General features: G+C 34.2%; 1 protein-coding gene and 1 non-coding gene across 2 annotated transcripts; one reads left to right on the top strand and one right to left on the bottom strand.

Moving 5' to 3' along the window:
- The first annotated feature begins 1,804 nt into the window (after positions 1–1,804).
- LOC133291084 (acyl-coenzyme A oxidase 3, peroxisomal-like) lies at positions 1,805–12,148 on the top strand. The gene is made up of 13 exons (XM_061489266.1): positions 1,805–2,307; positions 3,913–4,030; positions 4,448–4,555; positions 4,696–4,868; positions 4,958–5,057; positions 5,171–5,245; positions 5,360–5,490; positions 5,943–6,078; positions 6,156–6,275; positions 10,796–10,942; positions 11,023–11,127; positions 11,207–11,308; positions 11,574–12,148. The coding sequence occupies exons 1-13, from the start codon at positions 1,841–1,843 to the stop codon at positions 11,820–11,822; spliced, it is 2,031 nt and encodes a 676-aa protein (XP_061345250.1). The 5' UTR covers positions 1,805–1,840; the 3' UTR covers positions 11,823–12,148.
- Positions 12,149–15,929: 3,781 nt separating this feature from the next.
- Positions 15,930–16,035, bottom strand: LOC133291134 (small nucleolar RNA R71). Its single transcript, XR_009748766.1, has one exon. It is a non-coding gene; the product is annotated as a small nucleolar RNA R71 (small nucleolar RNA).
- Between the last annotated feature and the right edge of the window lie 10,175 nt (positions 16,036–26,210).

Here is a 26,210-nt window from a genome sequence, read left to right on the forward strand (position 1 = left end):
ATCAACTTTAAAAAATAAAAAATAGAAAAAGAATGACACACTTTTTTATGGTATCTATCATAAGGGTTTGTTTTGTTTTCTTCTACTATATAACAAAAACAAACCTCAATTTTATTTAGGATTTTATACTTTTCATGTTACATTAGATGAACTTTCTTATGTCATAAAGAGTCATATGAAACGTATATGTTAAATAAAGTAATATATGAGATCCATATTAACACGAAAATAAAAAAGTATGTAGGAAAATTTCTCTTCTCATTTATAAAACTCTTTTATTATACTGAAATTGTATTTTATCTTCAACCAAATATAGACTTAAAAAATTTAACCCAATTTTTCGGTAATACCAAACAACTTTCTTTTAACTTTCCTACCAAACTCATTTTCTCACCATATTCTTAGTCATTGTATTTTCCTGGTCAAATTTTTTTCTCCTCTACCAAATACCCCATAAACATTTCCAAACAATATCGGGCTGTGTTTGGATGTGTTTTTATTTTTGGGAAAAATGTATGTCATTTTTTTTTTTTTGATAACAATGTATGTCATTTTAAATGATGTAAAGTTGTGTTATTTTAAGTGAAAAAAATAGATAGATCATGGAGGAGTGAGAGTGGGCAAAAAAATAAGGTGTGAGTCTCATTTCTTTGTGAGAGTGAAATGACAAAAATTATATCAATTAAAAATAAATACTTCTTCCTTTATTTTATTTTTTGTTTTAAAACTTGTTTTGAACATACATTTTGAAAACTGATTTTAAGATAAAAAGAATAATAAAACTTGTTTAAGTATAGTTAATTTTAAAATTATAAAGAAGTTGTAATTATTTATAAAATTATCATTAATGAAGTTTCATAATTACAATATTATTACCATAAAGTAATTTAAAATTAAAAAAACAAATTTTTTTTTTATCAAAATACCGTTAATAAATCCTTATATTTATATTTTATCAAAAAAAGATCCTTATATTTATAAGAATGCACCACAAAAAAAGAAAAGAAAATAGCTTTTGAAAGCATCCCTAGTCTTGTTTTGCTTTTCTAATTTTTAAAACTAAAAAACAGATGTTATATCTAAAATTGATTTTACGGAACACCGTTATGCATAACAGAAATCAAACAAAGCCTCATAGTTCTCATCTTCGTGCGTTGTAATTTCCTTTTATAACAAAATATTTACACAAACACAAAAGTAGGTGGATTTATATGGACCAGAATTAAAATAAAAGACAGAATAAAAAAATATGAACTCATACCTATAACATCATAAATTTGAAATATTTTTTTCTTACTATTAATTTTTTTATTTTATTTTTGTCAATCTAATAATTAGAATTTATTGAATCATATTTATTAATTAATTTTTAATTTTTAATAAATTATAATAAAAAATAATAAATATAACATTTTTTATATCGGAATGATATTATAACAACCAAGTTATGTTACTACCAAATTACTACCAATCAATCTCACAGTTAGATCGATTATATTGATCCAACAATTATATTTATTTCTTTCTTTGAATGATCATGATTTACCAAATTTAATATTTTATATTTATTTTCACCTTTGTATGATTATGATTTCTTATATTTAATGCTTTCACTTTAAATATGGGAAATCATAACATATAAAGATAAAAATAAATATAACCATTTTCATCCACACAATCAATATAAGTGAGATTGATTGGTAATAACTTAATAGTAGCTTATTATAATATCCTTTCCTTTTTCATATTTATATTTTATTTTTCGAAATTCTCAAACTTACTTGGATAAAGCTTCATTCATCTATTTTCCACATTCATAATCTTGTCATCATCATCCGCCATGGACCACCACCGCGCTTTACGGCGAACCGAGGTACTCACCAACCACCTGCTCCTCCGCGCGCCGCCGCGGACAAGCGTTCTGGAACCGAACAGCTGCCTGAGCTACTCCCCTCCGGAGCTTTCGAATTCTTGTGGATTCGACGTGAGGGAGATGCGGAGGCTGATGGATGGTCACAACTTGGATGATCGTGACTGGTTGTTCGGTTTGATTGTGCAGAGCAACCTCTTCAACCGAAGGGAACATGGTGGGAGGGTTTTCGTGTCACCAGATTTCAACCATTCGATGGAGCAGCAGCGAGAGATGACGATGAAGCGAATCGAGTATCTGTTGGATCGAGGGGTTTTTGAAGGGTGGCTAACTGGTGATGGGCCTGAACAAGAACTGAGAAATTTGGCTCTTCATGAGATTATTGGGATGTATGATCACTCCCTCGCTGTTAAGCTTGGCGTTCATATGTTCTTGTGGTATTGTTTTCTCCCTTGTCTCAATTCATTTTTTTATTTTTTATTATTGGTTTCTTGTTTGTGGAACTGTTAAAATTATGGACAAATAAATATAAGAAAGGGAGAGTGTTTGTGGAATTGTTAGGACTATAGTTGAGATTGTATCACATGACTTGATCGTCCCGTGAATTTCATTAAACCTTTGTCTGAGACTACAGTAAGATTTAAAAGAAAGGTAGTATAGCATAAATTCGTTCCCCTTGGTCCTTATTATTCCTCGTTTATGAAGAAAAATTGAAGAATTCTTCAAATTTGGCTACGTGTTGCCCTGCCTAAGTTAGTCTGAATTTTGTTTTGTTTCTGGCTCTGCCATTGAGTCCTGGTCATTTTAAGTGATATATGAGTTCTATTCTGGTTTGTTAGGTGAGGTGGAAAATTTGAAGGGTATCTGAGTAGGTGAAGCTTGAAATAGGGGGTGGATGGGAAGTTTTATTTTTCAGCTTGGTAGATCCCTCGTTAGTGAAAGTCTCTTATAGGGAACAAGTTAGTTGTGCGGGAGAATTTCTCTCTTTCACATTTGAGAGGAGTAGAAATTTAATAGAAAGTTTTGATTTTCACGTGAGAATCATTTTGGACTTGCTAGGAGTAGTTATATCTTCATATGTTTTTGTTATGCTAACGGGGCTTGAAGTGATTTTTGTTTTTTATTTCTTTACCTCGTTGTACAAGCTTGTCATGATTCAATTTTCTCAAAAGCTTAAGTCATGTGTACACTCAAGCAAGAGTCTTTTGGGACTGAAGCAATGGTTGATGCACGTTAACCAACCTTATGAAATTTAACTTTTATTTAGTAAAATGGGGCAAGTAAACCACTTGATCAGCACTGATGCCATGTGATGAACCAAATATCCTAAAAGTTTAAGTATGTACATGAAGGCTTATGAATAACTTTATATCTAACTGAAGGACCTCCTAGACAGCTTTCACTAACTATAGCTAATTTATAAAGTCCGCATATCAAACCAAAGTTTTAAAAACAAGTAAAATTTGGTAGACACAATATTCGCCCCCCTTTTGTGTTCCTTCGCATCCTTCTCATAGAAACCACTTGCCCAACACTAACAAGCTCAGCCTTTTAGTTTCTTTCCTATTAGAGGACTGTATTCAACCAGAGAAGCTCTGGGATAAAATCTAATTCTGTAGTTGACAAAGAATTTAGTGGTGGTCTTAAATTACTAACTCAAATTGTTGTTTTTGTATGTGGATGAGAATGTTTGTGAAGTGTGAATCCAGATGTTTGAATTGTGCTTGTAAATTCTCCAAAAGAAAGTTTAGATTTTAACACGTACCTGGCTCTGTTAAGAGACATAGTCTTGTTTGACAAACTTTCAGGACCTATAATTTAATGTGTTTCTGTGCCTTCTGAAGCTAGCTGTTGCAAGAATTGTAACATAAGTAAATTAATTAGATAAATCTCAATTTTTCAATTATTGTCTCAATTAGGTGGTTGTAGAAAACAATAAAAAGAATGATGGATTCGTACATGATGCCACCTTGGATCACCCTTCCCATATCATTTGTAATAAATGAACTCTGTTGGTTTCTCTGATGAATAATGGATTTCAGGGGTGGAGCAGTAAAGTTTCTGGGGACCAAGCGCCATCATGACAAGTGGTTGAAATCTACTGAAAACTATGAGATCAAGGGCTGTTTTGCCATGTCTGAGTTGGGCCATGGAAGTAATGTATGTGAAGGATGGTAAATAAGTTGGGGTTATTAGGAGCCCGTTTGTTTGGCCTTTTAGAAAAAACAGCTTTTATGCTTTCTTATTTTAGAAGTGTTTTTTACAAAAGTTAAAGCTATTTAGTTTTTTTAAAAAAATTAAGTTTTTGAAAAAAAAATTGGTTTTTGACTTATGCTTTTTTTAGAAGTTGAAATTTTTAGCTTAAAAAAAATCAGGTTTTTGGTTTTTTTGTGACTTTTGATGTTTTTTTTAAAGCAGACATCTAAACGAATTTACATTGAGAAGTGCTTTTTTTTTTCTCTCTGAAAAACAGCTTGTAGAGAAAAAAAACCCATCCAAATGGGCTCTAGCCCATATGTAGTTTATTTTCTTTTTCCTTATAACTTTTAATAATGATTTCTAGACAAAATTTCACAGGTCCGAGGAATTGAAACAGTCACCACTTATGATTCAAACACTGGAGAATTTGTCATCAATACTCCATGTGAGTCAGCTCAGAAGTATTGGATTGGTGGTGCAGCAAATGTAAGGATTCTTTTGTATACTTCTTGATAATTATTTAAAAGCCTAGATGTCACAAGATTGTTTTCGTGCCTACATTTTTCTCCTGCTCCAACTTTGTTTATATATATATATACGTTAAATTAACTTATTTTTCCATCCAGCATGCCACACACACCATAGTCTTTTCACAGCTCATAATAAATGGAAGCAATCAAGGGGTGCATGCATTTATTGCCCAAATCAGGGATTCAGATGGAAACATATGTCCAAACATACGAATAGCTGATTGTGGTCACAAAATTGGTTTAAATGGAGTTGATAATGGCCGTATTTGGTAATATGCACATTTTTCAAACAAGATTGCATCCGATAAATGAATTTTATTCACATTAAAACTGAAAAGTTCTGGACATGTGTTTTCAGGTTTGACAATGTGAGAATACCCAGAGAAAATTTGTTGAATTCCGTGGCTGATGTTTCACCAAGTGGCGAATATTTGAGTGCAATAAAAAATGCAGATCAGGTGATTGCTTTTTCAGAGAGATGATATTCTCTTTTGTTCTCCTTGTGCTCTTCTTTCTTCCCATTGGAAAGCTTGCTGACATATCTTTTTGTTGTATGTCATTCTTGCTCCAGAGGTTTGCAGCCTTCTTAGCCCCTTTGACCTCTGGTCGGGTAACTATTGCTACCAGTGCTGTTTACATCTCCAAAGTAATGACGCCATCTTTATTTGTGGATTTGATCACATTTGTCCGTGTTGTTTCTATGTATTTAACAGACTCATACCTAATTTAAACATCTTACATTATCATGTGTTGTTGTTAGATTAGCTTAGCCATTGCTATAAGATATGCATTGACAAGGCGGGCCTTTTCTATTACACCAAATGGGCCTGAAGTTTTACTGCTAGATTACCCAAGTCATCAACGGCGTCTATTACCTTTACTTGCAAAGGTGTAAGTCCTCTAATTACAAGCATTTTGATATTTATATGCTGATACCTCAAAATGATTCAAGTCTTTTAGGAATCTGAAATTTAGGTATGCCACTTTATTTAATTATCCTACATAATTTAAGATCCCACCCCCATATGCTTTTCTCACTAAAATGTTAAAATCTCTGAAATATATACACAATATTACAGGATTAATTATTTTTTATACCACATTCAGAGGATATTTTCCCATATATATTCTAAAAGAAAACATTTGATTTAAAAGCGACATGCTGCATGCACTCATGAGAAGTGAGACATAAACATCTGCACTGTGGCTCATATATGTTGTTCGTTTTGAATAACTATATAGGGATTTAATAAAAAGTGACTATCCTAGTTTAACCATTGGCAGATATAATAATGGACCGAGATAGTACCTGTTAATGTTCTTTTGTTTACTTTTTTCGACAGATATGCAATGAGTTTTGCTGCAAATGAGCTCAAAATGTTGTATGTGAAAAGAACTCCCGAATCAAACAAAGCAATTCATATTGTTTCTAGTGCATACAAGGCTACTTTGACATGGAATAATATGCGTACTCTTCAGGTTAGTGTTGTTATTATACTTTGGTTCGATATATTATGGTATTGGCTCCACTAAGGTGTTATTAATGCATGTGCTAGGAATGTCGTGAAGCCTGTGGAGGACAAGGCCTTAAAACTGAAAATCGTGTTGGCCATTTTAAGGGTGAATTTGATGTGCATTCGACATTTGAGGGGGACAACAATGTTCTGATGCAGCAGGTAGGATGGATTATTCTGTTAAATATGAAATTTGTATAATAATTAAGCGCAACATTTTTTAATTCAAACCCAGGAGACATATGTCATGCTGATTGCAGAGCAATAATCTAACACAACCTAGGAGACATATGATGTGCTGATTGCAAAGCAATACTAGAATCCTGACAGGTTGTGTTAGATTATTCACATTTGACTTTTTAGCGGTTGTGAAAATATAGAAATAGTTATGTGGGATCCAACTCTGTGGATACTAACTGGGGCTTTTGGCTTCAATGCTTGAAACTTAATATGAACTTGCTGGAGATAAAACCCACTTTGGGCCTTCATCCAACAGTGTACACTTTTTGGTTGATTGGTTTCTAAGTATAGTATTTGAGCCTTTTTGTTCAAGAGGTTAGAATTTTGATCCTTATTACTCTTAGGTAGTGTTTGGTTCGGGTGAAATTTTGTAATACTAGGGAAATGTAAATACTAGGGATCTGCAAGGAAAGTGAGTTAGATAGGAAAATTTTAAAAAAGTTGTTTGGTTGAGCAAAATTTTACCAGGAAAATTGAATTAAATTTCTGAATGTGTGTTTGGTTGGAGATAAAATATTGATGGGAAAACTTAATGAAATTACAAAACTATCCTTCTAAAAACTATCATAGCATTGGACCTGATCTGAGAGTTCTTCTGCTCTCTCTCTTTCTGGATCTGCTTCTTACCAATTAGAACTTAATTTTTTTTTTATTTCTTCTGTACAAAAATTGGATCGCACACGTTGCTGTACACTTTGCTTGTTGTTGATCTTAATATTGTCTAATCATTGGATTGCATTGGCATTGGGTTTTGAGTGTGGTTGAGTTTGATGTACAACAGTGCCACAGTGGGAAGGTTCAATTGAAATGCAATTCTATCCTATAATCTTTTCTCTGTGCATCCTCTGTTGGAGTTTGAGTTTTTCCAACAAATCTTTATGTTGTATAGGGTTTGAACTTTGAAGCATTATCACTTCTTCGGAAATTATCCTGGAGTACATCCGAGGAATATGATGTTTGATATTGCTACTCCCATATGTTAACTATTTTTTATTTAAATTACTCCTTCTCCTTTTGCTAATCAAATTTATAATTTAGAGAAATTATATAGAAGTTAATTGAATAGGAGTTAGAATAGACACAATGTAATGGCAGGAGAGACTCCCAGAAATATATGGAAAAATAATATCCTATATTTGATATGTAATGATTAGCACGGATCTTGAATAATTCATGCTTCTTACCACACAGTATGGATGTTCACACCTGTGAGAAAATCACTCAAACTCTTTATTCTCGCTCAACAATTTGGACTAACTTTTTTTAAATAAAAAAATGGTGTTGGACTAAGTTATCTTCGCCTATGCAAGGCTTTTTAGTGTGAGAATGAATAATAACTCTTGTTGCAAGCCTCTGGCTTCGTTTAAGTTATATATTTTATTGAGACCATAAAATTCCATGACATCCTTTGAGGATCAAGCCTTTTGCCGCACGGTGTTCCAATATGTTTTAGATTGATACCTTCTTGACAACCTATTGATCATACAAATAAAAATGTGTTGTATATAGAGAATTAATGGTTATAGTACAATTCTTCTCAGTATCAGTACTGCCAATATGTTCCAATATGCTTTATGAATACAGTAGTTATCATTCCCATGAGAAGCAGCATTAGGCACAAAATTACAAGATACAGAAAACTACTAATAATTAAAATCAGAAACCAGGTGCATTATAATGACAGTACACTTACAAAAAACTCCCACTTAAATCTGTTTCTAACATACATGACAGTACACCTACATGAACAATTAGCACTATTGAGACAGCATTAACTATGCTTGTCTGCTGACCCTATAGCTGGTCTATAACCAAAAATTACAACATAGTGGTATATACATCATCCAAAAAATCATAGTGCTAAACCATTAACAGTGAGGCAGTAGCACAACAAGTACCAAAAAATGTGAGTACCACAGTCACACAAAAACAGAATGGCAGTAGTTAGGCCTCCATTGACAAGCTATCACTTTGAAGGTATAATTATTGTTCGAAATTTGCCAACAACCCAGCAACCAGGCACCTTCTATTTACCTCACTACTTTGCATGAAAATATCAGTCATACTACTGTCCTTGCCCAGTATCACACCTACATGAACCCTCTGAGGCACGGTCAGTTCATCATATTTGTCTAGCTCATCCATAATTGACATTCTTCTATTGCTACCATCTGCTTGGTGTTGAAAGCAAGACACCAATTTGTCGATGCTCTCAGTTGAAGGACAATAACACAACACCAACTGAAGCAAACAAATGCATTACAAAATCATAACAAAAAAAAAAGTTAAATTATATTGTTTAAAACCATTGTAGAAAACAGAAACCAGCTCCTTAATTATGGGCCAACAAGGGAACTTGTTGACAAAAGAACCTATTCAATGATGAACTAAAAAAATCACTTCTTTTTAAGGTTTGAGTAGGTTGGGGGGTGTCAGCTTTTTGTTCATCATATCCAATTGTGTATGTTGGAGGATTTTATTTGTTGACTCTCTCTTTAAACTATTGCAATGCCTGGTAATTTTGTCAACACTGCTCCTTTCAAGTTTTGACATGATGTATGTTCAGTATTGATGCCAATCTGATATCAAATATGCAATATAAGGAGTGGAATGTAGGAAATTCTTTTAATGGTTTCTGATTTTGGATTTTGTGCTTAATGCAAGATATCACTGCAATAGTTTTTTTCAAATGTTATGTTAGGAGGAGATTGAGATCGAGGTCAGGGCTTTTAATTTAATAGGATCTTCCGTATAAAGTTCAATTAAAAAACAATACTTTCTGAAAATCATAATGAAAAGAAAAGTTAAGGTATCAAGGCAAAATCCAAATTTTAGCAGCGACTGCAGCAACAATAACTTCCACTAAATTCAACATCACTACACCTACACCATACATAACTCCTACATGCAGGCACACAACATAACAAAATGGGAACAAGTTGAGCAATGAAGCTCACAAATACTTGCTTAATAACATCAACCAACACATTCCTAAAGAGGGCAAAACAAAACTCACGTTACAGGGACTAAAGAGAGGAACCCAAGAAAACAACACATTTCGTATCAACATTAGCAATACCTTTCGTATCCAGGAACCCAAAAAAATATACAAATTGAGGGACTAAAGAGAGGAAAAAATATAGTAATACAGATATCAAAGCTATGCAAAATAAATATGAAAACTCCCCTTTCTGAACCGTTTGCCACATACATGTACCAACATAAATAAATAAAAAAAATAAAAAAATAGAAAATATTTAACAAGCTCAACCAAATACAAATCTGATGGAATCGTATGATAAGGAAATGGTGTGTGGCCACTGTAACAAATCATGTTTGCAAGTACCAACCACTCTTAAACAGAGATGATGACTCCAAATGCTATGTATAGTCTTACCAGAATATTGTGACGAAAATAAGAGGATCCCTTGTATGAACGAAAACAAATCGGGCGCTGGTCTTCAAACCAGTAGCTTGTACTTCGCGCTAGATCCGGTTCAATATAACAGATTCTCTTCTTTCACTAGCTAAACAAAAGGAACGTGCTACGAAAGACAACAAACTTTTAGACACTTTTCCATAATAACTACAGACTAAGCTTGATTCCAAAAAACACAAATGTTACCATTACCTGATAACCGAACACAAGCATCTGGGTTTCCTCAGTCATAGTGAGGTTTGGGTTTCAATTGTTTGGGTTTCAGAGCAGCACAACAGAACAAATATGGAACGCGATAGGGATGTTCGGTCCAAGAATCGAAGTCAGACTGGTGTTCGAATTTGGGGTACAACTGGGATTAACAGGGGTAAACTTGTCTTATTTTTCATCTTCACTTTCCATCAAAATGAATTTCTCAGCAATACCATGGTGGGAGAGGGTAAGAGAATCCGTGATTTTCATCCATTTTTCACTTTGATCTCGATAGCTGGGCAAGGAGGAATGATGGATAAGAGGAACGTTGTCCTCAACCAAACGTGGTGTTTTAGGAAACCCACTTACACTTAGATGGGATTATTTTCGTATGTCCCGAACCAAACACTGCCTTATTGTTTTTTAATTGAGATTTCAGCAAAAAGGTACTGGTAGTCCTATGCTTTGTCAGACTTTAACCCAAAAGAATTTTACATGAATGGTTGTGTTTGAAACGAAATCAGTTTTTATGCCTTAATAGAGATATTTAATGAAATATAATATATTAATTGAAACGAATCTGTTTTATGTGTTTTTTATTGGATGGTTAACCAGGGTTCTCCAGAACTGACCATTTCCCATTTCTGATTTGGGTGAACCTTGTTGATAGACTTTTAGCTTATGATATTTGACTTATCCACTTGAAGACTTGAAGTAGCATGAAATAATTCATGTCAAATTTAAGCATCATTCGTTTCTTTTTTGTTCAATATGAATGGATTGAATTCATGGGTTCGACATTTCACCTCAGATCAGCAAGGCCCTCCTTGCAGAATACATAGCATGTCAGACAAAAAACAAGCCATTTAGAGGTTTGGGATTAGAACACATGAACAAACCTTGGCCTGTTATCCCATCTCAGTTAACAAGTTCTACAATTAGGAGCAGTGAATTTCAGGTAATCATTTCACTATACCTGTTGATATTTGGAATAACCAGATAGAACCTTCTATTGTTTCTTACCTCTCGTTTACACAGACTGATTTGTTCCACCTAAGAGAGCGAGATCTATTGAGATGTTTTGCTGCAGAGGTTTCAGAATATCGATCACACGGAAAAAGCAAAGAGTCTGCCTTCATTCAAGTGAGAATTCTACCTGGTTTTGTTAATTATTCCTTCATCTTTTCTGTGTCTTACAGTTTGAAACTCTTTTCTCTTTCAGAGTTATCAGCTTGCAGAGGACTTGGGCAGAGCTTTCTCAGAACGAGCAATACTGAAAACGTTCATGGAGGCTGAGTCAACTTTACCAGCTGGTTCTTTGAAGGTAAATCATTTTATTGCTTGTTCTATATTTCTGCTATATAGAGAGAGAGAGAGAGAGACACACACACAGAGATATGTATACATACATACACATGAATATTGGTTAAATTATTTCTGGGATAAAGAAGTGAAACAGAACTATTCACACAAGCACACACAGATAGATGTATATGTACATACACACACATGTATATTGGTCAAATTATTTATGGGATAAAGAAGTGAAACAGAACTATTTATTGATTTCTTTGCATTTGTCTCTGTAGAATGTCTTAGGTCTGTTGAGATCATTGTATGCCGTGATTTCTATGGAGGAAGATGCTTCCTTTCTTCGATATGGATACTTATCAACAGAGAATGCTTCTGCAGTGAGGAAAGAAGTGCCCAAACTCTGTGCTGAACTTCGACCGCATGCACTTGCCTTGGTCAGTTCCTTTGGCATTCCTGATGCTTTTTTGAGCCCTATTGCATATAACTGGGTTGATTCAAATTCTTGGTCTTCTGCTCAACATTAATACTTTATCAATATCAACCTCCCCTTTATACCAAACAACTTGGTATAAGTAAGAAATTAATGAGGAGAAAGAAAAATAAGCGGGAATAAATAAATAAATAAATAAAGCTGATGCAAAGTTCCTCACTGTGATCGAGGTGTAGGGTGGTGTATGGCGGTATGCTTACATTACACTTTTGTTGTTTAATTTTTCACTTCGGTAAGAAACTCTGAATAATATGTTTAATTATATTATATGTAATAGCGGTTGGATATTTGTATGTGATCGATACTTTTCCCTTTATATTTTTACTGAATCATACACTTCAATGCTTTTAATCTATCTTATTAAAATACCTGTATACATGCTTGATTTCTTTTATTCCCATCATATACTGGTTTAAAGTTGGTCTAAGTCGTGGTTGGTGTGGTCTTCGTAAACAAGCTCTGAGACAGATATGAGTATAAACATTTCTTCACAAAAGCGCACACGCATATATGGAGTGTGAGAGCTCATAGAGAGAAAGATTACACGTGGAGATTAATAATTACTAGCTTTGTCTACCAAAAAAAAGATAGGGGGACAAACCATGCAACCTTATAAGGAAACGAGGGTTTTAAAGTCTAGAATCAGGACGCTGAAGTAAGAATGAAGGAAGCTACCACATCACGTGAATGGGAACTAGAACGTGCAAAAAGTAAATAAATATGTAAAGTAATTAAATTGTGTAGACCTGCAACTAGCCATATACACTTTGCATGATGTGATACAAGCCAAGCAAGCATTGTTCCACTTTGATTCATTCTGTGTCTTGATCCATACATAATTGTCTAACTTTGCAAACACACTGCAAGCGAGCAACACTTTATGAGAGAGAGAGAGAGAGAGAGCTGCTTCAAATGAGATAAGCTTCTCATACCTCGGCTCGATCTGAAGTGAAGACTCGCGCACCTGCGTGAGTAAGATGTATTTTTAAGTTTCTCGAGTTTCTAGTTGATGAAACTTAACCAAACTTTCTGTATTTCTTTCTTCCTATCGAGGGCTCTTTTTGTCTGTCTTTTTTTGTTGTATATACAATTTTTTCTTAAATTAAAAAAAGATTAGTGTTTTTCATGTTGTAATAGATAATTTTTTTTTATATATACGTAAAAGTATGTGAGATTTATGTGGACTCATGAGAAGAAGATAAAGAAAAATAAAGTATAAGCTTCACACATTTTTATGTGCGTGTAAAAAATAAAATTATATCTTATAACATAAAAAAATATTAATCCCATTAAAAAAAGCCTCTCTTTTTTTGTGGAAAAAAAAAAGCCCTTTAATTTGTTGGTGGGTTTGCATTGTGCTCCGCAACAGGTATATGGTCTCAATCGATAAAAATAAAGTAATAAGCAAAAGCTTTCTGTTTGCTTTTGCAAAATTACAACACGGAGTAATAGAGATGGAGCTGCTTTAGAAGTTCTTTTCCATTCAATCGCTGGCTTTCCTTAAGGTGTCTCTCCTTCAGTCCTTTGCGGATGAGTACCAACAAATTAATACATTAAAGATATTAGATAAATAAGAGGTTAATATAAGTAAATCATTGTTTATTCAAACCCCCTCCCCTCCCCTCCCCTCTCTGTCTAGGTATTTGTAAATTTTGATTTTGCAGGCCCTCACAAAACTAGCGTGGTCATTTTCATTTTAATCATTTAGGCTCACTTATTTTCATTGGGCTTCCGATCGATGTTCTCACCATTCATCATTTGATAAAATCAAACCACCTTTATCACCTTACCTTCATAAACTATATTCAACAAAAAAATTTAAATACAAATATACTTATAATATTGTAAAGTATAATAAATAAACTCATTCAAAATTTAATAATTATTCATGAGTTAGCTTAATTTTATTTCTTTATTGTAATTCTCTTTTTGTATACACTGATTTTTATTAATGTATTTTTACATGCATATTTTGATACTTATATGTATGGTGTGTAAACAAAGTAGAAAAAGAAAAACAAAAGTGTCACAATAGTAATTTTTATGACATGAAAAATGATGTAAATTTTACTTTTTAATCTTTTTTATTTTACAATTTAATTTCATCTTAATTATATTTTAATGCGTTTTCTTTTAAGTTTAAAATAAAATTATTCCAAATTATAAATTATGTGTCTCTGGCATATGTAGTTTTCCAAGCTAAAAATGATAAGGATTAAGTCATAAAAGAGCAGTTTATTTACATATTTGCTTATTATGTTGATTTTTCCATTTCAATGATATTTCTCACCTATTTGTTGTGTTTATATAGGGAGAAAGAAAGAGAAAACGAAATTTCAAAAGACTGTTGCACGAATCTGCACGGGCATGGGTTCTCAGCTGCACCGTGAAGACCTGGGCCATTTTCTACAAAAGTGGCGCGATCTGGCGCCATTGTGGCGCGATCTGGCGCCATTGTGGCGCGATCCTGCGCTAGTTAGGTTGCAAGCCTATGTTCCAGAGAAGTGGCGCGATCCCGCGCCAGTTTGCGAGAAAAATCACCGTGTTCTGAAAGGGCAATTTTGGAAGAAGCGAACTAGGATTATAAAAAGAACGCTGTGAGGGTTTATTCAAGACACTTTTTCGACGACAGAGAAAAACAAGGATTCCAGAATGAGGAGAGGAATAAAGGATTGTTCCTAGTCTTCTTTTTGTAATTACATTCTTTCATCTTTATCTTTTATAATTTTATGTCAGCCATGATCATGGTTGGCTAGTACTCCTTATTGTAGTTAGGGTCACAACCCCTATGTGAACCCTTGTTACAACGGATTGATTTATAATTACTCTTTTATATATTTATATTTATCTCTACTCTGTGCGTAATTTCTATCTTCTTTGTTAGAATTGATCAATCTAATAGTTGATGATAGTTTGAGGGTAAGAACCCTAGATAGAAATATTGGGGTTTTTGATCTTGAAAGAGAGTAGGATAACAATTTGTATGCGTGCTAGGAATAAACGTATATATTATTGCAGATGTTTAATTTATCGTGCTCATTGCTTAATTTCATGAGAAACATCGCAAGGAATTGGGGTTAAAGGGTCAACCTTTCAAGGAATTGAGGGTTAGCTATTTAATATTTTTAGATGATAAATTATCTGAGTATTTATTTAAATGAGTATTTTAAATTAATCCAGAGTAAAAGGTGGGATCATATGGTGAGTGCACTCTAGCTACAATGGCTTCTTATATTTTATAAAGTCAATCTCTGTTTTATTTTTCATAACAAAAATCTAAAAATACTTTTTTATCTTAGTTCTTATTGGTACTCAAATCCACAATATTCTTCACATCTCTTTGAATTCTTTCCGTCTTAAAAGGAACGATTATTTGATATTTGATCACAATCCCTGTGGAGACGATACTTTTCTTATCACTGTATTACTTGTGCGATCGGTAAACTTGCCGGTGAGCATCAAGTTTTTGGCGCCGTTGCCGGGGATTGGCGTTTGTTATATCATATAATTTTGATCTTTATGATTGGAATTTGTGAATTTTTTTTTTTATTTTTTTTTATTGTTATTTGAAAAGTGCTACTAATCTCTTTCCTGAGTTGTATGCAAGGTAAAACTGAAGAATTTCTGTTTGATTCTGAGATAGCAAAAACTGAAAGGACAAATAGAAAACTTGCTCGAAAAAAGCTTCAGTTCAAAGAAATTGATACTCTGTCTGAAGAGACTCAGGAGACACCAGTTGAATCATCAATCATGGCAACAAATAATGATGAAGAAAATTCACTCATGGATACTATTCTTACTCTATCTTTTAATAGGCCGAACTCAAGCATTGTCCATCCGGTAATTGGTAACAATAATTGGGAGCTTAAGTCTTCTACTATAAAATTGGTGGAGAGAGCCCAGTTTGGAGGAGGGGAGAATGAAGATCCTCATAGATTCATAGACAGATTTCTCATGGTCTGTGACTCAACCAAACATCCTCAAGTGTCCAATGATGCAATCCGGTTGAGGTTGTTCCCTTTTGCTGTTAAGGGAAAGGCTCTTAGTTGGTTGGAAAGGCAGCCTGCACGTAGCATTCCTACATGGGATGATATGTCTCAAAAGTTCTTTGCTGAATTCTTTTCTATGGAGAGATATAATCAGATGGTGAATGATATTACTAATTTCACTCAGTTAGAGGGTGAAACTATGTGTGCAGCTTGAAACAGATTCAAGGATTTAATGAGGAGGTGTCCTCATTATAACTTGACTGCTGGAAATCAAGTGAGAATCTTTTTCAATGGTTGTACACCTGATATTCGGATGGTGTTGAATGGTGCAGCATGTGGTACTATTAAATCCTTGAGAGCAAATGAGACTTTTGAGCTGATTGAGAGAATGGCTGCCAATGAAAATGAAGGTTTGCCATCTAAGCCTAAGAGAGGTATTCTTCAGCTGGAAGGCAATGATGTTGAGCTGGATGAAAATAAGCTATTATCTCAGCAAATTGCAAATTTGACTTCAAGGCTTGATAAGATGCAGATTTCTGGCGTTCAGGCTAAAGCTGTTGCTGTTGTATGTAAATATTGTCAGGACAATAATGAGTCTAATGAATGTCCTTCTTTGCTGTCTTCTGATCCTCCTCAACAAATGTAGGTGAATGGCATTTGGTATGATCAAAGACCTCCGCAGCAAAATATTTCAAGAAATCAGAATTTTTCTACTGGAAGTAATAATTTTCAAAGGAGGGTTCATGGAACTGGTCTTGACTTCAAATCTAACAATTATTTGCAGCCTCCACCAATCCAACCCAGGGAACCTTCTGATTTGGAGAAGCTAGTAGGACAAATGGCTCAGCATTCTAATGCTTTCATGGAGGAGACTAGAGCTAATACAAAGAACACAAATGCATCTATCAAAAATTTGGAGAATCAAATTGGCCAACTAGCTAAACAAATTGCTGATAGAACTCCAGGTACCTTCCCTAGTAACACAATTACTAATCCGAAGGAAGATTGTATGGCCATCACAACTAGAAGTGGCAAAGTGGTGGTATCTCCAGAAAAGCCAAACATAAATGTGGGAGCTGATGAGAATCTTAATGAGGTTGAGGAGCCCAAAAAAGAAGTTGTAATTCATTCTAAAGTTGTGAAGCCTCTTCAGAAATTTGAAGAAGAAGAATAACCGATTGTTGCTGAAAAGAAGAAATTTGAGATGAGTCCTGGATATGTGAAAGCCATGGCACCTTATCCTGAAAGATTCGAGAAAGATGCTCAGAAGCAGCAGTACGACAGATTTCTTGATATCTTCAAAAAGTTGCATATCAACATTCTATTTGCTGAAGCTCTGGCTAGTATACCTAATTATGCTAAATTCATGAAGGATCTCTTGTCAAGGAAGCACAAGTTGCAAGAGTGCCAAACTGTAGCACTTACTGAGGTGTGCAGTGCTATTATTACAAGGAAATTTCCTCCTAAGCTTCGTGATCCTGGAAGTTTCAACATTCCTATTGAAATTGGTAACACTAAAATTGGCCGGACATTATGCGATCTTGGGGCTAGCATTAATTCGATGCCTTTTTCTGTTTGTAAATCCTTGGGGATCACTGAGTTGAAATCTACTTTGGTATCTCTTTAACTTGCTGATAGATCTATAAGGAAGCCTAGTGGTATTAATGAAGATGTTCTTGTGAAAATGGTCAAATTTATATTTCCAGCAGATTTTGTGGTGTTGGACATGGAAGAGGAAACTGAAATGCCTCTTTTGCTGGGTAGACCTTTCTTGGCTACTGCTCGGGCTATGATTGATGTTAAACAAGGGAAGCTCGAGTTAAGAATGAATGATGAGACTATCACCATCAATGTCTTTGATTCTATGAGACAAGCTTATGATAAAGGTGATTGTTTCAGACTTGATATTTTAGAAGAAGAGGTGAAAGAAGAGAAATCTTCTAGTCATGACCTTGATGAAGAACTTGAGGCACGCGATATTGTTCCTGTTAAGGAAGAAAAAAGTGTTGTGTTTGAGGTTCTTGAGAAGAAGGATTCTGACAAAGAAGATGGTTCCCTAAAAGTAGAGTTAAAGGAGCTGCCTGAAACTCTTAAATACATCTTCTTGGGTGATAAGGAGACTTACCCTGTCATCATTAATAAGGAGTTGTCTTCTGAGCAGGAAAGGAGGTTCATAGAAGTTCTGAAGGAACACAAGACCGCCATAGCGTGGTCCATTTCTGATTTGAAGGGTATAGATCCTTCTTTTTGTACCCACAAAATTCTCATGGAGGATGATGTCAAACCTGTGAGGCAACCTCAAAGGAGGCTTAATCCTACAATGAAAGAGGTGGTGAGAAAGGAAGTTGTGAAACTTCTTGATGCTGGTATGATTTACCCGATTTCAGATACTGGTTGGGTAAGTCCAGTGAAGACTGTTTCGAAGAAGGGAGGCATCACTGCGGTCCACAAGGAAAAAAATGAACAAATTCTTACCAGAATTATTACTGGTTAGAGGATGTGTGTGGATTACCGGAGTTTGAATGCCGCAAAAAGAAGGACCTGTGAGAGAGACACCGAGACTCTGTCTCTCAAAGAAAATAATACTTGAAAGAGATAACCGTAAGGCTCGTGACGTTAAACAAGCGCTCATTGGGAGGCAACCCAATGTAGAGTTTATTTTTTTATTTTATTTTATTTGCTAGTTAGTTATTTGTTTCCTTTGAACCTCTTGCTATGTTGACTATCTGGATTAAAATGTTGAGTTGTATGCTAAGATGCATTGACATATTGTTTTCTGAATTTGATTCCAACTGTTGCTTTGTTCTATTTTATTTTTAAGATAAAGGTGTAATCAAATCTGGGAATGGTGGTGTGCTATATACTTCCGGCTTGATTACTTGTGATCTAATTTCCTTATTGTCATATTCTGAGCATTGGGAAATTTTCTGGTTTTCAGGGTTCACAAGCTGGAAAGTCTAAGAAAAAAAACTGGCGGCACCAAAAAGGGCTAAGACTTCTGCTTCTGCATCTTTTGATGATTTCCGGTTTGTTTCTGCGAAGGCCCAGGAAACCACAAGTTCCTCTGTTTGCTGAGTCATCCTATGCTGCTGAGAGAGATGACATGGAGGATTGATTATATCTCCTTACTGTCGGAGATTTATTGTATATATTTTTAGTTTACTTTTGTCTTTTGCTGTTTTTAGTGGTGACCTTTAGGTTGATGTTAAGGTCACTTAGACTATATTTTGGGTTGTATATGTCCTCATACTCTGATATTGTGCTGCTCTTACTATTATCCATCCTATGTTGTTTGTCCCATTGTGCAACTGTGATAAGTCTTGGGTTTAGTTACTGCTGGGGACAACAATTTTCTAAATCTGGGAATGGGGAAGCATTGTCATGCAGAATAGTTGCAGGAGTGGAAATGCACTTTATATCAGGGGAGATATTCTAACCCGTTTTTATTTTTTGTTTTTCTTAGTATTTGTTATTTTTCTTAGTATTTTGATTGGTCTTGGAAAATATTTTCTGAGCAAGTCCCAGGTTTAGATATGCTTTCCCTAGTTAACTTGACTAATTTCATCATAGAAAGCATGTTTTGTATGAACTTCTGGCATGATATTGCATGCACATGAGTAGAATTCATGATTGCTCGTTTATCTGAATTTTGTGCTGAATAATTAATGATGCCTGATGTTTCTTTTGAGAGTCTAGCTTGATACCATAGCTGGTGAGGTTTTATGCTTAAACACTTTTTTTTATTCTTGAGAGACCTCACTGTAATGGCATTCTAGAACTTGCTCTGTTTCTCTGTGATACATGCATTGATTGAAATGATTAAGGCAATTTTATTCTTGTTAGCCATGGCCAAATTGCCCACCTGTTTGATTTTTTCATTGTTAACCCCTTTGAGCCTGAGCCTATTTTCTCATGATTCCTGCTGATTGCTTAGCCATATTCCTATTGTCTTACCTTTGTTGAGATTGACACGTTTGATAAGAAAAGAAAATCAATTGAGGTAAGCTCCACTGAAGCTAAGTAGTATCTCTCTAAAAAAATAAAATTAATTATATCAAGATAGAGAGAAAGTGTATATAGCAATGTGAAAAAAATGGGAAAATAAAAGGGATGGATCCCTGATCTTAAAGAATAGTGGAGCGTAAATTTGTTTGAGATTGATTGTTTTGCAAATGTATATCAGTGTTTCAATCTCAACTTATAATTTAACTACTTCCCATAATTTCCTACCCCTAAGCCAGGCCAAGTTACATCCATATGGAGTCTTTTTGATCAATTGTGCATGCGTTAATGTTCCTCATCTTTAGGAACTTGAGAATATGATCAAGCTTATGGTAGTGCTATTGCTGTGGTGGATTGAATGATTGTTATTTCCTCAAACACTTGAGTGTTGAGTGTTATATGTTATCTTAGTGAGGGGTGTTCAAGTTAGATTCTGACATTTTCGTGAAAATAAAAGGCATTGTTAGTATGCATATGCTCACTTCTCTGTCTAGGTATTTGTAAATTTTGATTTTGCAGGCCCTCACAAAACTAGCGTGGTCATTTTCATTTTAATCATTTAGGCTCACTTATTTTCATTGTGCTTCCGATCGATGCTCTCACCATTCATCATTTGATAAAATCAAACCACCTTTATCACTTTACCTTCATAAACTATATTCAACAAAAAAAATTAAATACAAATATACTTATAATATTGTAAAGTATAATAAATAAACTCATTCAAAATTTAATAATTATTCTTGAGTTAGCTTAATTTTATTTCTTTATTGTAATTCTCTTTTTGTATGATTTTTTTCATTTATTTTTACATGCATATTTTGATACTTATATGTATGGTGTGTAAACAAAGTAGAAAATGAAAAAAAAAGTGTCACAATAGTAATTTTTATGACATGAAAAATGATATAAATTTTACTTTTTAATCTTTTTATTTTACAATTTTATTGATTTTAATTTCATCTTAATTATATTTTAATGCATTTTCTTTTAGGTTTAAAATAAAATTATTCCAAATTATAAATTATGTGCCTCTGGCATATGTAGTTTTCCAAGCTAAGAATGATAAGGATTAAGTCATAAAAGAGCAGTTTATTTACATATTTGCTTATTATGTTGACTTTTTCATTTCAATGATATTTGTCACCTATATGTTGTGTTTATATAGGGAGAAAGAAAGAGAAAACGAAATTTTAAAAGACTGTTGGCGCGAATCTGCACTGGCATGGGTTCTGAGCTACACCGTGAAGACCTGAGCCATTTTCCAGAAAAGTGGCGCGATCTGGCGCTATTGTGGCGCGATCCTGCGCCAGTTAGGTTGCAAGCCTATGTTCCAGAGTAAAAGGTGGGATCATATAGTGAGTGCACTCTAGCTACAATGCCTTCTTATATTTTATAAAACCAATCTTTGTTTTATTTTTCATAACAAAAATCTAAAAATACGTTTTTATCTTAGTTCTTATTGTTACTCAAATCCACAATATTTTTCACATTTCTTTGAATTCTTTCCGTCTTAAAAGGAACGATTATTTGATATTTGATCACAATGATTGATGAGCATCAATAAACACACTCAGATAATGTATGAATAATTTTATATTAATATTTTAAAACTTTCATAATAAAGCATGATTAATGTTTTTAGTTTTCATTTTAATTTTATATAAATTTCCCTCTCACTATATATATATGGCTTTGTATTTATCATTTTAAATGACATAAGTTATGTCCTTTTAGAAGAGAGATAGACACATAAAATGAAAATCATGGGAGAGAGAAAGTGAGTGGTTTTTTTAATTTAAAATTTAAATAAAAAAATTTATTCTGTGTCTATATCTCTCTTAAAATGACATAACTTTGTGTAATTTAAAATGACAAATATTTTTTCCTATATATATATATTAATTATTTTTTTACTTGATAGTTAATATTTAATAATACGTTGAATAATTTAATTAATTTAACGATAATTCTTAGGTTAGAGTTGGAAAAAATTCTAGTGAGAGAGGAAATAGATTGGTTTCAAAGATCTCACTGTGAGCGGTTGAAATTCGGAGATAGAAACACCAAGTATTACCATTCGAATACAGCCGCGAAGAGAAGAAGGAATCATATCCTTACCATCAAGGACAATGAAGAGGATAGGATAGCCGAACCTTAGGCTATAATCAATCACGCGGCAGAATTTTTTGAGAACCTCCATGCCGAAGAAGATATAGAGGCTGGTGAATTACGCGTTAGGGAAGCTTTCCCTTAGCTGGAAGAGGCGGAGATTCAGAAGCTTGGCTATATTCAGTTACTTAATCTCTTGTTGAAGTCGGTTTCCCTGAGAGTTTGATCAATTTGGTAGACAATTACTTAAGCTCATCCTTTATGAACTTGTTGTGAAACGGAAGGAAGACTAAAGACTTGAAACCTGGTAGAGGGCTGCGCCAAGGGGATCCCTTATCACCTTATTTGTTTGTGTTGTGTGTAGAAAGGTTAGCTCACATGATTTAGGTAGCAATCCAGGTTAAAGCGTGGAAATTGATTGTTTTGAAGAGGAATGGCCCTCCCTTAACCCACCTCCTCTTTGCATATGATATCCTCTTATTTGCGGAAGCAAGCATTGCCCAAGCCCAAATTATAAACCAGGTCCTTAGAACTTTTTGTCAAGCTTCAGGGTAATGTCTCAGTAGGGAGAAATCTTGGGTATTTTTCTCGAAGAATACTAGTTTCAATAGGGCTAGAGAGATAAGTGGGTGCCTTAATATCAACCTTACAAGTGACCTTGGGAAGTATCTAGGCATACCATTACACCATCATAATTAGGTGTCTAGAATGTCTCTTTCTCATATGATGGATCGAGTCCAAGCTCGTAAGAACAATTGGAGTCATCGCACTCTATCCTTAGCTAGGTGTATAACTTTGGTCAGGTATGTGGTGTCTACCCTACCAACTTATACTATGCAATCAGTCACCTTCCCTCTGAAGTTGTGTGACAACCTTGATCGTTGCACCATGAACTTCATATGGGGCTCTTCCCTAAACCATATGAAGACCCATCTAGTGAACTGGGATACTATTTACTCTCCTGAGGATAATGGTGGTGTACATATGAGATAATCTAGATTGATAAACAAAGCCATGATAATGAAGATTGGCTATGAAGTCTGTCAGAGAACAGTACAAATAAATAAAAAGGCTCTCACCCAACAATTTAAGCTTTTGAATTGAATTGGTTCTTTATATGGTATCAGAGCCTCAGTGTATGGGTTCTATTCTCACTGCCCCCACATTCTATTGTGGAATTTCTTAGCACTGGTAGATAAATCTGTGCATTATCCACCCTTCAAGTCCAGTAAAGCTCTCATGTGAAGGGGCATGCTAAAGAATAGTGCAAATAAATAAAAAGGCCCTTACCCAACAACTTAAGTTTTTGGGTTGAATTGGTTCTTTACAGGTCCTTCCTTACCAAGCGTGTCTCTCTCTGGGTTAAGTTGATGCGCAATAAATACAGTATAGGTGATGACTTGATCCCTTGCATTGATAAAACTACTACGACGTCTAACCTGTGAAAGAGAGTTCAGAGTTTTTGGCCTGAGATCCTTCAAGGCTCGAGGGTTACGTTAGGGGATGGGAGAAACACTTTGTTTTGGGTAGGGGAGTGCATGGGTCAGGTCGGTCACGTTTTTGTGCTGACTCGACCGAACTTGGTTTGTATAGGTCAGGTATTTTGACCTGACCCGCTTTAATTTGATCCAAGTCAGGTCTGACTTGATTTGGATTTTTTTGAACTAGTTCAGAACTGAGTCGGATCTGACCTGACTTAGTTTCTGAAGTGGGTCTGACTTAATTTCTGAAGTGGGTCTGACTTAGTTTCTGAAGTGGGTCAAATCCGACCTGACCCATTTTTGACTTGGTTTGAAAACATATTTTAAATTTGATTTTTTTATAGTTATTGATTTTTTTTTAAACTCATGTAATTTAATTATTTATTTGTTTTAAAATATATAAATTTATAATAAATTTGGTATTTGTTGAATAAATAAAGGAATGTAATTTTAAGCCCCTGCACATGTGAAGCAAAATTAGTGAAAATTAATGAAAAGTAAAGGATGAGAGAAAGCTCTTCTCATCTTAAGATGACAAATCACTAATTTTAACAATACTAAAAAAGATCATATTTTCGATAAAATTTCTACGTTGCAAATGACGAAAATTTCGTCACAAAATTATTTTTTCGTCAGAATACTTTTTGTCGAAAAGCGACGGAATTTTTTCTCTAAAGAAAATTTTTACAAAAATAAATTTTCTATCGAAATTTTTGACGAAATTTAGTTTCCGTCAAAATTTTTGACGAAAATGATTTCCTCAATCAAATGTTTTAAACGAAAAAAGATTTCCATCAAAAATTTTGACGGAATGTTTTTTGTTAAAAATTTCGATGGGAATGTGTTCTGACGAAAATTTCGACGGAAATTGTTTTGAGGGAAATGTTTCATTCGAAACTTTCGACGAAATTTAGATTTTTTAAAGAATTTTGACAAAATATTTTTTTTCGTCAAAATTTTTAATCGAAATATTTTGTTAAAATTTTTTACGAAATTTTTTTTTTTGACATAAAGTTTAATAAAAATGTTTTCGTTGAAAACTTTCGCTGAAATTTGAATTCTATAAAGAATTTTGATGAAATTTTTTCGGTCAAAAAATTTCGATGAAAATGTGTTGCTTCAAAATTTTTGATGAATATGTTTTTCTGTAAAATAATTTGACCAAATTTAGATTCTGTAAAAAAATTTGTCAAAAAAATTTTTCCGTCAATTTTTTTTACAGAAATGTTTTGTCACAAATTTTAATAAAAATATTTTTCATCAAAATTTTGATGGAAATATTTTTTGTGAAAAAATTTGACGTAATTGTTTTACGTTAAAACTTTTCTTTTAACGTAATTATGATTTTTTTTCACATACTGAGTGTGGGTTAAGTTTTGGGTCAACGGGTCATTATTAAAACAAATCAGGTCTAAAACTGACCCAAATAAAAGTGAGTCAGTATTTAAACCTTGTTATAAAAATGAGTAAATACCCTTTTTCGTCCCTCGCAATTTTCACGATGCACAATTTAGTCCCCAACAATAAAAAAAGCTCATTTTAGTCCCTATTTTTTGAAAAAAAGAGCCACGTTTGTCCTTCTGTTAGTTGGAATGTGACGGCCCACTTGACGGAGCACAGCTAGACCTTTAGTTAGCTGAGTCACTAACGTCACGGCCACGTGGAGGAGATAGGAACGGCGTCGTTGTGTTATATGCGAAGACCCTGAAGTGTAAACATAAGCGTACAACGTCGTTTGGTTAAGGAGACTTCTTCAACGTTGATTTTAAGTCAGTTGACACACTCACACAACTGTGTTGCTTGTCCATACCCACCATTACCTCTGCTCGTGAGCTTCATTTTCGGTGAAGGTTGAGGAATAGTGGTTTGTTGGTGCACGTCTCGTCTGCAGTTGCAACCATTTGGGGCTAGTGTGGTTTTTGGTGAATATTGTTAAAACGATTGTGAGTGTGGTGACATTCTTGCAAGGTACGTTTGAGAAATCATTTGTTTATTATCTGTGGTCCCCCTTCCCTTTTTCGTCATTTTTTTGCATATTATTGTGGTCCCCCATGTGCGGTTTAAGGAAAGATAAAGTTAGGGTTTTATTTTCTGGTCCCCTTTAGGTATTTTATATTTGGAACTTGTTGCATGTGGTCCCCTTGTTGTTATTTAAATCGCTATGTGTAGTGATTAGTGGTCCCCCATGTAGTGATTAGTGATTAGTGGTCCCCCATGTAGTGATTAGTGATTAGTGGTCCCCATGATACTGTAAAATAATATTTTGGTAGTGTAAAAAATGATTGCAATTCTGTTTTGTATGCAGATGGATGAATATATTGTCATAAGATATCATCATGGGGTGTGTTGGTTAGGAATGATGAAGGGAAGCTTACATATGTAAATAGGAGAGTGGATGATTTACCTGAAATGGATGCAGACTATGTAATATCTTCGTGATGCAAGTAATACCACAGCCAGTACCTAATAGCCCACCTATTTTTTCTAAACTGTATATATGCCTTGAGGCCTGTAAGAAAGGATTCAAAGCTGGTTGTAGGCCATTGATTGGCCAGGATGGTTGTTTCTTGAAAGGTTACTATGGGGGACAACTCTTGAGTGCAGTGGGAGAGGATGCAAACAAGAGCTTTTATGTCATTGCTTTTGCTGTGGTTGACAGTGAGACCAAAGAAAATTGGAAGTGGTTTCTGAACTTGTTACAAGAGGACATTGGCAGCCATGTAGTACATGGCTGGAACTTCATTTCTGATCAGCAAAATGTATGGTTATTTCAATTTTATTTTCGTTTTATATAACCTGTACATTGGTAGCCATATGTAATGACTTTTGTTGATGCTT

The sequence above is a fragment of the Gastrolobium bilobum genome, unplaced genomic scaffold, assembly GCF_033153095.1.
Source record: "Gastrolobium bilobum isolate Gb01-03AN ecotype WA unplaced genomic scaffold, APGP_CSIRO_Gbil_v1 utg829, whole genome shotgun sequence".
Lineage (NCBI taxonomy): Eukaryota > Viridiplantae > Streptophyta > Magnoliopsida > Fabales > Fabaceae > Gastrolobium > Gastrolobium bilobum.

Excerpts from the sequence above, each read along its gene's own strand:
- LOC133291084 (XM_061489266.1), top strand. The coding sequence starts at position 1,841 with ATGGACCACCACCGCGCTTTACGGCGAACCGAGGTACTCACCAACCAC. Across the intron at positions 2,308-3,912 it reads GGCGTTCATATGTTCTTGTG|GGGTGGAGCAGTAAAGTTTC; the intron begins GTATTGTTTTCT and ends AATGGATTTCAG. Across the intron at positions 4,031-4,447 it reads AGTTGGGCCATGGAAGTAAT|GTCCGAGGAATTGAAACAGT; the intron begins GTATGTGAAGGA and ends AAAATTTCACAG.